This window comes from Oryzias melastigma, linkage group LG1 (assembly GCF_002922805.2).
Source record: "Oryzias melastigma strain HK-1 linkage group LG1, ASM292280v2, whole genome shotgun sequence".
NCBI lineage: Eukaryota > Metazoa > Chordata > Actinopteri > Beloniformes > Adrianichthyidae > Oryzias > Oryzias melastigma.
This window is the reverse complement of record NC_050512.1, coordinates 28,569,850-28,581,564: the sequence shown is the minus strand read 5'-3', so window position 1 is coordinate 28,581,564 and position 11,715 is coordinate 28,569,850. Positions and strand designations below refer to the sequence as shown.

The 11,715-nt window shown below is 39.3% G+C and overlaps 2 protein-coding genes across 5 annotated transcripts in view; both read right to left on the bottom strand.

The window, feature by feature from the left end:
* LOC112156954 (endonuclease V) overlaps positions 1-464 on the bottom strand; it is a 71,837-nt gene extending 71,373 nt beyond the window's left edge. For all 3 annotated transcript variants that reach the window (XM_024289331.2, XM_036213817.1, XM_036213821.1), the window contains exon 1: positions 151-464. In XM_024289331.2, the coding sequence (XP_024145099.2) occupies positions 151-308 (158 nt within the window). In that variant the 5' untranslated portion in view covers positions 309-464. The remainder of the gene's footprint in view (positions 1-150) is intronic.
* A 1,659-nt stretch (positions 465-2,123) lies between these two features.
* The window catches only part of si:dkey-237i9.1 (SEC14-like protein 1), a 30,346-nt gene continuing 20,754 nt past the window's right edge, over positions 2,124-11,715 (bottom strand). The window contains exons 11-17 of one of the 2 annotated variants that reach the window (XM_024289541.2): positions 10,713-10,884; positions 10,500-10,634; positions 10,253-10,387; positions 8,431-8,682; positions 8,174-8,352; positions 6,824-6,850; positions 2,124-3,752 (exon numbers count right to left, since the gene is read on the bottom strand). In XM_024289541.2, the coding sequence (XP_024145309.1) occupies positions 3,647-3,752; positions 6,824-6,850; positions 8,174-8,352; positions 8,431-8,682; positions 10,253-10,387; positions 10,500-10,634; positions 10,713-10,884 (1,006 nt within the window). In that variant the 3' untranslated portion in view covers positions 2,124-3,646. The remainder of the gene's footprint in view (positions 3,753-6,823; positions 6,851-8,173; positions 8,353-8,430; positions 8,683-10,252; positions 10,388-10,499; positions 10,635-10,712; positions 10,885-11,715) is intronic. The other variant, XM_024289542.2, reaches the window with a different exon arrangement.

Below are 11,715 nucleotides of genomic sequence, written 5' to 3'. Positions count from 1 at the left end.
AATAGGTGGGAAAATATCTTATATATCTATGTTTTAACCTTGAAAAGCTATAAAAACCACATCTAAGGTCCAAAAGCTGACTTAGAGCAGTGCGCAGGCGCAGAGGGACAGAACCCGAACCGTCAAATCCAAAGTTGAACAGATTCTGACCTTTCCCACTGTTTGACCCTGTCTTCTTCCACCTGAGCAGACATCCGGGTATCTACGCAGCAAACAAAATACTTTCTAATGGGAAATATTAAATCAGCACAGCAAGTTAAAGGAAAACCGACGGCCGAGTGTTTACTTCCACTATGCTCTGACGACATGGAAGGGGGCGGAGATTTTGATTTTTTTACAGCCACGTGCTGCCATCTGCTGGTGATGCAGTGTTATTACAAGTCCCTATCTTATTTTAACAAGTTTGTACACGAAAACATGGCAAGTTTTACCCTGAAAATAAGATAATAAAACCTTTGAAGTGTATAAGTAAAAAAAATAATAATTGAAACTTATATCCATCATTAATTAAAAGACAAATAAATCATTTTTGAGCTCCCTTCAAGCAAATAAATGGAATGAATACAAAAAGAATTACATCCTTTCTTTTTTAACTTTTTATTTTAAAAATTAACTTAACTGAGTTCAGGTATATAGACACATTTGTCCATTTACTTGAAAAATTAAAGGGCAAAAAGTACTTTTAATAATGCCTGGAGGCTAAATGAAATGAAAAAATGTTTCACTACTTTGAATATTAAAAGCAATTATATAAACAGCATAACTATGAATCCTCTGAAAGTATCCCTGAATTTGTACACTTGAATTTCATCTCTTCATAGTTTTACTGTTAATTTACTTCATTCATAGTATTTTCCTCAATTTTCAATTAAATCTGATCCAGCATAATGCAGTACTTCAGATTTATCTTTTACTTTCTGACATGTCGACTATTTATTATTATTTATAAGAACATTTTTTCTCTGCATTAGGAGACAAAACATTTGATGTAACAAAATCAATCCTTTGTCTGAGAGGGAAGTCATACATTTGGTGTAAAACACAAACAAAATCCATAAATATAATGCATCTCATTATATCAGACTAAAATCTAAACATTTATTTTAGTGAACTAATTTAGGTAAAAACTGAAATCCATATTTGGATTCTATAAAGACACTGATGTATGTTTTAAGTTTTAAATCTTGTAACTTTGAGTAAATAACTTGAAAAATTTAAATATTGTAATTATTATTAGAACTCACATTATACGACATTTTAAAAAGAAACATCTGAACAAGTTCTTAATTATCCATTTTAGACATGATTTTTTTGGTGTTTTTAACATGTTCTTGTGGCTTTTTTGGATGATAGAGAACAAATATGATACACAAGATTCAAATTGCATTTATAGTGTATAATTATTCAAATATGAATCAGTAAAATACAAAAAAATGCAGTTGGAAATGCTCCCAAATAAATCCTCATCTGAGCTGGAATCTGGATCAAACCTCCGAAATTGCTCGCAGTCTTAAGCTAGCAGGAAAGCGTGTGAAGCAAGAGCTCATTTATGGGTGATGGGAAGGGGGAACGGTCCCGCCTACAACTCTAAGGAGAATTTCTAGAGAACTGCCGCTCTGCAGAAACTATGTCCTAAAAAACAAAACATGTTTTTTTATTTTTGTATAAAAACAACAAAATAACTACCATTATTTGAAAATAGATAAAAAAATGATCAGAGTGGGACCTCTTTATTATGAAACAAAGAGGTAAATAATCAAAGATGTTTAAATGCACTCAAGTGGAAAATACTTTTATTAAGTTCTTTGGTGAAGAAACTGCAAAGCTCAACATTTGCATTTCCTCACGTTACATTTATAGTCCAACAGGTTTTATTCTGGAGTCAGAGGTCTGTGCATCTACACACCTTTTCCAAAAAATATGAACTTTTTGTGGGTTTATGAGCTGGAACCCACATTTATGTATAAAATAAAGAAATATACTTGAATCTATATTCTATAAAAGTTTGTTTTAATGGAATTATGGAAGTTAATACATTTTCCATGATATTAACCATTTTAAATAGTCAAAAAAATCATAAAATCGATTAACTTAAAGTTGAAAAATAAGCAAACAGACATCAGTTTTATTCTCATTATTCAAGTTTAATATTCTCAAAAATGTAAAGGCGTCATATATTCTCGTTAATCCAAACATTTACTTTGTACAGCATCTCTCACGTCAAGGTAAAGATATGCAGAGAGAAAGAAGCAGACAAAAACACTTATAGCCCTAAGTGATGAGCAGAAATGAAAAGAGGACAAACTGCGCTCAGACGGCCGAGCGCAGACATTTCCTGATCTCTCAGAGATCCGAGAGTCCAAACCGGAGTGACAGAAAACCTGACGGCTGAAGAAAATCGAAGCTCCGGAGAAATAAACCGAGTCAGGTGGATGTTAAAAGTAAAAGAGGAAACCTTTCTCTCAGGGGTTAGGAGATATTTACACATTACAGACACGTTTCCCATAAGCCAACTTCCACACACGCTCAGACGTTCTTCTCCCTCAAAACATTTCATATTATTGCAGTTAACGCCGTCAATGGTTATAAACGAGCACTTTCATCAATGAAAACAGAGTTCTTTTCAAAAATACAGGAAGAAACACCATCTTTTGTCCTTTCCTCGGTAACTACAAATGCTCGTTTCTGCCCTCTAGAGGAAGCTGAGTGTAAGTGAATTGGCTCTACAAAGACCCAGAAGCAGGTACATTTCTACGTGGTGCTTGCAAAGGCTAAAATGGTTTTTATTGACACATGGCTCTTAAATGGCTTCGTCTTCACTCCTACAAAAAAAAAAAACAAATCGGAAAGCTTTCTGAGCCGTTTTATTCGCTCTCGCCGCTGTCGGAGAGAACGCACTAGAATCCCAGTCGACGTAACATCCCGACCCTCGGATTCATTGGTTCAGCAGCACATTCACCGATCTGTCACAAGGCATCGTCTCCACGAGCGACTCTCAGGAACAGTTCATTCATCTTCTGCTGGTTGAACTTTTCTGTTGCTTTCTGGCTCAGTTTGCTCGTCCGTCTGCTTTTACATACCTGCAGTCGTCGTCGTTGATCGTCTAGTTCAATAAATATTTCACAAAAACAAAAAGAAACCTTAATATTGCTATGTTACCTCAGATATTCAACCGTTTGAACGACCCTCAAAGTTCTCCCTCTCCCCCGTTGTTGGTGGGTCCGGGTCGGTTCGACGGTTTTGACCTAACAACTGACCACAAACATCAAAGTTCAGTAACAAAATGGCCGAAATGGTTAGTCTGTGCAGGCTGTAACAGCGCGTCCAGTCTCAGGTGACGCTTGTCGGAGTAAATGCATAAATGTAACAGCGCCTCCAGTGTCTCCGTCCGGTTCTTTTTCAGACGGGAAAACATTCTGCCGACGGTCCGATTCCAACTGCCAGGCACCAGATCAAACTCCTCCTTTGTGCAAAAGTTAGCCCTTTGATTTGTACGAGTTCATCATTTTTGCCTTTCAGGATTTCCTCCGTTTGTGCAAGCATGAGTGGTTGTGCGACGTGAACAGAGTTCAGAGGTGAAGGAAAGCTGGCGTCCGTGTTGGTGGCGTTAGTAGTGATGGAGGAGGGGGTGCGGGTCCTCCCGTTTCTACCTGGAGATCATGGAGCTGGACTGGGAGTGGTTGGAGGAGACGGTGGCGGCGCTGAGCTGGGAGAAGCCGCTGTGGCTGGACTCCAGGCTGGTCATCGAGCCCCTGTGAGAGAAGACAAACACGCGGTGAGCGCCGACGCCACAGGAAATCGCTAATGTGCAACCCCCGAGCGACCCCCGTCTGCCGCGGACCAACTGAAGGCTGGGAGTGACTCGTGCTCATGAGGAGGAACCATGCAGGCGGATCAGCTCTGCAGGGGAGGGGTTCACTCTGTGCACAACAGCCGTTTCACATCCGTTAAAGACCCACTCCGATCAAAACGGGGATTTTCACTTTTTCTTGTGACATTTATCTGATGATTGACGACAGAAAGAAAATTAAGCCTCAAATTTATGGCGTTAAATGAAGTCTCCCACGAACAAATGTCAAACTCCACGCATGCAAGGAGCGTCCCACGGCTGATGGACCGTCTCCACACCCGCTCCTCTACTCCTCCGCACTCGAGGGAGTGTCCTTACGCTCCTGTGACCTCTCCTGCTCGCCTGTGAAAGTATCCTTACGCCCCTAAAACTAGTTCCACCCCTTAGGGGAGGACTGTGAGCTCGGGTATGGAGCTAAAATGATCTAAAATCTAAATAAAACAAATTAAAAAAATGTTTTTGTTTTTGGCCCAAAAAAAGTTAAATATGTTCAAAACTTTTTTCTGCTCTAAAATTAAATTAATTATTTTCGGCTTCATATGTTCCAGTTTCTTGGTTTCAAAACTCAAAATGTCAATTTCAAAACGTTTTTTCAGTTTCAAATCTTTTTTTTTTGTATTAGGTTTTGAAATTTTCAAATTTGAAAATGAAAAAAAAAACATTAGCAGTTAAAAAAAATGATAAAAAACTAAAAAACATAAAATGTGAGGCTGAAAATAATTACATTTATTTTAGAATAGCAAAAAGTTTTGGAAATTTTAAATTTTTTTTTTTTGGCCAAACACCAATATTTTTTTAATAATAATAATAATAATACATTTTATTTAAAGCGCCTTTTTCAATTTGTTTTATTTGGAATTTAAATAATATTGGCTCCATTTTAGCTCCAAACTCGTGAAGATTCTCCAGCGCGCTCGTGTGAAACATTGAAGGATAAAAACTCAGAAATACCATTGGTATCATTGGTTTTTCAAATTAAAACTAAAAATGAAAAGAGAGAAAAGAGGGACTGCTTTATTTATTTATACATTTCTAAACTACTGTAGTAAAACAAATCATTTTTGATGTTACCATTTAAAAAAGAAATCTAAAATAAAGCAAACCTATAATGAACATTTAAACGTTTTAGAAAAGTGTTCGATTGTGGTTAAACACTAAAAGAGGAACTCTTAGAAAATGAATTTAAACCTTCATTATGAGTTTCCTTCAATTTTTTCTTTAAATGGGGAAATCAAAAATGATTCGTTTTACTCCAACCCTTGCATGCGTGGAGTTTTATATTTGCTCGTGGGGACTTATGGCAGAAATTTAATGCCATACAGATTGCATTTCTAAATATTTATTTATTTAAATCACTGAATCAGGAGCAGATGAAAAGATGCTGCTTGAATAAAAGCGTATTTGTGAGGTAGAAAATACGCTGAGCAGGACACAAGCTTCCTGGATTGACCTCTCAGAAATGGCGAGGGGAAAGGGGGCGGTGTTGCTGCGCACCAACAGTCCCGCCCACAACTCTGAGGCAAATTTCTAACGGACTGCTGCCGCTCTGCAGCAAAAATTGTAAAACAGATGAAAAGAGGATCGGAGTGGGACTTTAACATTCATGAGGTGAAATGTCGAGTCAAACTGAGTCCAGTTTACTGACGTGTTAAGAAGTGTTAAGACGGTTGTTTCAGCAAACGTGGCGCTCGTTTGACTTTGGTTTTCCTCACAGCCGTCGCTGCGATGAGGATCAATAATCACATTAATTTGCATTTTTTTAGAAAATGGGTAAAATGAGGGTAAGTACCTGCAGGAGCTGAATCACTACAAGCATCTGCAACCAAACGCTGCTCACAAAAGGCAGATGTGGACTCTATAAGCAACCCTTATTTTGAAAAACATTTTTAGAAAATAAAGTTTTCTTAAACAATTTACCACAAATGATTCAACTTTAAGTGATATGAATAACATTTAATTCAAAAATGTATATGTTTTACGTTGTATGATAAAAAGCAAGAAGAGGAAATCTTCTGAAATCCATTTGAACTTTTATTCATCGACACGTCGCCCCCTGCTGGTCGTTAAAAAGAACGCAGGTTTGGCATTTGGATCCTCAGAGTCTGCATCTGCCTTTTGTCAGTTTTTGGTTACGTCTAACCTAAAGCGATGGCGTTCTGATCCAACACACTGAAACCCACCAAGCTGACCCAAAACAGAAACTTCGGACACGACTAAAACCAGCCAAAGGAAACGCAATCACTCAAAAGTGCAGGAAGGCCTAAACTTCACCAGGAAAAACAAAATAACATCAAAGCGATTTGTTAACTTTGCACATGTGCAGCTGTCACACCTACAACTGTCTAATTCAATTAGAAAATTAAAAAACTTCAATAAATTCAGACTAAAATCAGTTCTGCTGAGAGTTAAACACAAGATTACAAATTGGCCAACAGAAAAAACACAAATATATCTATAAAATAAAAATAAATTGCATTACATAGATCACATTTAATAAATCTGTATCTATTTTTTCTTTCTAAAAGTCTGAAAATCCTGATTCTGCTCATTTTCTACTATGCTGCATCGTTTAACATTCTTCCTTAATGCTAGAACATGCTTTTTAAATGAAAATATGAGGATTATTAAGCTGGTGGAAGAAAATAAACCAAAAAAGGTGACATTTTGATTTGTTTGCATCAGTTTAGATTCTCAAACACAAACCAGACATGCAAGCGCAGCAACTTTTACCAGGAAGTAGACAGCAGCGAGTTACTGGGATTAGGAGGAGGGATTGGTTCTCCAGCGAAAACAAAGCATCAACATTCTGTTAGCCAGCGCTAGCAGAATCTGTGAGCAGAAAAAGATGCAAACGGGCATCTTCTTAATGCTGCGTTAGAGGGACCACTAACAGGAGATCCGGGTTAGAGGCCAAAAGCAGCCATGAAGATGCTAAAACACAAAAAAAATGGGAGCAAACCCTGAGCCACTTACAAACTCTGCACATCACAGCAAGCCGTTCTTCACAGGAGGAAGACAGAGGAGGACGAGGAGGAGGAGGAGGAGGAGAGGGGAGGGTTGTGAGTGACAGAAAAGGAGCAGATTGGACAGAAAAAGATGGATTAAAGGAGTCTCCGAGGGAGGGAAGCAGTTTCATTTCAAGGCTCTGGGTTTGAAACTCATGATGCTCCGTCTCGTAAACACAAGTATCAAAGCTCGTACGTGGCACTAAGAGGAAGGCTGCAGACAGGAATTTACTGGAAGGAGACAGGAGCCAAAAATGAACATGGAATAACATTTAAACAGAAAACTGAGAACATCGTGGATAACAGAGGAAAAGATGTGGAACAGGAACAAAAAAAAAAACCTTTGCAGAACTGGATGCTGACGACCTGAGTCTGCATCTCTGAGGAGGATTTACTCCAAACACTGCGAGTTTCAACCTGTTTACCACTAAACACATCAAACTGGTACGACTACGGTCACATATCCCAAAATGCATCAGTGCAGCGACATAAATGCATGTTTTTTAGCTAAATTGACAGGTTTGCTGCTAGGCAACAAACTCAAATGGTGACCTGTTTTTGAAGATTTGGTCTCCAGACATGTAAATGTATCAGAAACGACATGTTTTCACATTTAAGTTCAAAGATGAGTGAGTATATATTTATGTTTTGAAGTACTTAATAGATGTTTTTTCAAATATATGTTTTAAAACTTTGAAAATAAAATAATTTTAGATTTTTATTGTCTTGTTTTTCTTCTGAAACATGATCCGAACCGTGAGTTTTGTGTTACTCCCCTGGTATTGACGAGTTGCGGTTGATGCAGAGAAGAATACTAAATACTAAGAGGCAGAACATTGTGCTTTCTTTGGAAGAACGCTGCCTTTGTAAATTGACAAGATCATAATGTGTGCTCAAAATCTGCGAATTACAAGAGGTCCAGGATCGCCCCCCCCCCAGACTACGAGGTGGCTGGTGGTGCTTAATATAGAAGCCGCCGTCTGGAAACCTAAACGCATCGTTCAATCAGAGCTGCTGGCTATCCGGCTGCCACCGCCCACCCAGATTTCGTAATGACATCATCTCCGACGCCCGACGGCCACATTCATGACCACGCCAACGACTTTAAAAAAAAATTGGGCATCAGCTAATCTTGAAGATTCTGCCGATGCCTCCATGTTAATTGTACTTGTGAAGTAAAAAGATTTATCTGAAACAAACTGAAGTCAGCTCTCATTCAGTCTTCCTTCTAAAAGATCTCCGTTTGTGGGACATAAAGTGTTTCCTTTCAGAGTCTATGTCATTCAAAGAACTGTCTGAGCGGAGCACCATCACCAACCTGAAGTCCTCAGAGCCCAGCACCTCCGTGTAGTACATGACTTTACACTTGTGCGTGGACATCTGCAGGGTGGCCAGCACGTCGTCCACCCGCGGCAGGTTGGTGGCCGAGCAGGCCGGCATGGAGTGAAACTTCCACTGCAGGATGTAGAAACCCGGCCAGCGCGTTATGTGGGAGCCCTGAGGGGAAAAGATCCACGGAGGGTCAGAGAAAAGCTGCAGAAGCCAACACAGAGGAGAGGAGTCGAAGATCCACACCTGAACGCTCTCGCCCTCCTTGCAGGTGAGGGGCGACTCCACCATGCTGTAGTCCTGACCCAGAGTCCAGGACTTGTCAATGAGCTGGACGTTGTTGAGGCCCGGGGACGTGATGCCGTGGGCCCCCAGAGCGTCTTTCCGTGGAGGCTGAGGGGCGCGCTTCGAGTGGTAGATGTTAAAAATGATGTCACCTTTGCACACGTCGAAGTCCCAGGTGATGACGGACGCGGCGTCGATGATTTCAATCACGAGCTGGAAAAAACAATTACATTTGATTTATTTACACAGCAAAAAGGAAATAAGAATACAGAAAAGTAAAATCATGTGATGTTGTGTTACAAGAACTCATCTGGGTTTATTTAAGATGGTATCAAAATAAAATAAAATACAGTAAGTGAACAAACAGAACTAGACTGAAGAATCTAAAACAAAAAAACGAATAATTCTAACATATCAATTCCAAATGTAATTGATTTTATAAAGTTAAATTGGTAAACATAAATCTTTAAAATAAAAAACAAAATCAAACCCCATTTTTATACCTTGAGATCAAAATCTTTTTTAGGTTATTTTATTTGAATCCTGCTATCAAGAACTCAAACTCGTTTAGTATTTTTTTGATGAAATAGTTTTGAATATTGCTTTAATATTTTTATATACAGAAAATCTACGTATCTGATGAATATTGATATCATAAATGTTTAAAAATGGTAATTTCTAAAAGAGTAGATCACCGGGTTCATCATAAACAGAATATGTGACCAAACGAACGAAAATCTTTTATAAAAGTATGATTTTTTTTCAGATAATAGGACAAGTACTAACCCAAACAATATTACAATATGAGAGATATGGATAAATTAGGATATAGTACAATGGTAAGATAAGTGAAAAATGTACATAATCTTCTAATCTTCCAATGATTTTGTGATTTTATTGCAGACTTCAATGTGATTTTCTCAGAGGAATTTTATCGGTTGAAACTTCATCAAAATGTTCATTTTGAATGTAAATTTTAATATAAAATAGTTAAATTTTTTCCAGCCTGAGAATACCATAAAATTACATTTTATTAATTTAAAGATAATTTGTTTGCTTGAAACCAGGTATTCGTTAGATCTTTCTTTAGTTTTTCTACAACTGTTTTTAGATTCTTGTTAGAAATCCAAAGGTTGGTGTCATCTGCAAATAAAATGGGAAATGTGGATTTACTAACACATGCAAAATCATTTATATTAATCAGGCACAACAAAGGTCCTAAAATAGACCCCTGGGGTACCCCGCATTTCATTACATTTGTTTCTGAGTCACAGCCATTCATAGTCACATATTGTGTTCTATTGGTCACATAATTTCCATTTATGCATAAGACTTTGAATACAATATTTATATAACTTGTCCAACAATATCCCATGATGCACAGTCAAATTGTTTCAAAAGAACTAAAAATAGACCTATTGTAATCTAATTATTGCTTAAAGCCGTGCATATCATGTCAGTAAGTTCAACTAGTGCTATGTAAGTGGAAAAGTTTTTCTTAAATTCATATTGGTGTTGATAAATATTATTTGTGTTCAAATGTTTGAGTAATCTAGAGTAAACTAACCTTTGAAGAACCTTTGAAAAACATGGTAAGATTGATATGGGACGGTAATTTGTGAGATTATTTTAGGATACAAAAACAAATAAATAAAATGAACAGAATAACTCAAACCGCATTTAAAACATTCCTGCTTCATCCACTAGATGGCAGACCTCGACCTCCTTGCTGTGCCGCCCTACATGCACATGGAAACCAACAACCGTGTCTGTTCTGCTTCACCTCATGCGGCGCGCCCTTGAAGATGCTGGCGCTCTGGTAGATGGTCTCGGTCCACAGGCGAACGTCCTCATTCTCCAGCTCTTCAGGTGTGCGGTACATGGACTTGGGAACCAGGCCGCCTTCTGGAACCTCGCACTGCGGAGGGAGAAGCCGCACGCATGCGCGCAGACAAATGGGTCAGTGAAGCAGATTTCAGTGTCCCACAAATTTCTACTCAACTTTGACCTAAAACTGTATGTTTGCTCACCATGCTCTCTCCTCCCAGAAAGTCTGGGATGATTTCTTTGTCGATGTAGTCCACGAGACCCCCAGGACCCTGGTAGTCGTTGCCAGCATAGATCAGGAACTTCTTGCGGGTGTTTTCATCAATGAAGGGGCTCACCTGAGGGAGGAAGGTGAGAAATGATGATTATGCGTTCGATGGCATGTATGTGCATCATGACACTCTCCCATGTCTCACCAGCGTCCAAAGAACAGGAAACACCCTCGGTGCCCTCAAGATCAGCAAGCGTCCCAGAGTCTCGGGGTAGTTGGCCTCCACGACCTCGATGATCCTCAGCAGCGCCTTTACCCCCGGCCGCCACAGGTGGCGCATGTTCAGCCCCTCCAGATCCACCAGGCATGTCCAGCAGCTGAAGGCAGAGGACAGGATTAGCGTGGAAAAGGCGCACGCTCGAACACATGCTTCCTATCCAGCGAGTCTCTTCCTGATCAATTAACGCCTGTCAGTATGAAGTGAGGCTTAAGCGCTGAAGGCGCCGCTTTCTAATTCTGAACGCTGAGCGTTGTGACACGCCCGTCGGGATGGCTCTTATCCTGACAGATGACAGGCGTCACCTCTGCTCTGCTGCACCGAGAAACCAGCCTCGTGCATCATCCCCCACTTTACAGGAACATAAACCGCCGCTGCGCACCATCCCGCTGTGATCATCTGTGACAGCCAACAAGTCGAGACGACCACGGGTGAACTGGATCCAAAAAAGTGGGTTTGCCTTTTAATCTGCTTGGTGAGAAGGGAGCTCATGTTTTATCCTTTGCTCCAGCTTAGGTCAGCTTAGTCTCCCAGAAGTCTTAAGAGAAAAAGTCCTGATCTATAACAGCTGCAGTTTTTTCATTGAGAAAAAAAAGTTCTTTGATTTACTGTAAATTTTCAACCATTAACACGATCATTCCAGTAGATTCTGAAGGAGAAAAGCGGCGTGAGGGCCACTTTTCTCCTTCAGAATCTACTGGAATGATCGTGGTAATGGTTGAAAAATTACAGTACATTAAAGATTTTGTGTTGAAATCTCATCATCTTTAGATCAATTTTCAAAACAATTGTGCTGCTTTTAGCCAAAATCATGTTTTTGTTTGTTTTCTAGGACATAGTTTCTGCAGAGCGGCAGGAATTCACTAGAATCTTCCCTCCGAGTTGTGAGTGGGACTGTTGGCACAGAGTAACCCCGCCCTCCCTTTCATTC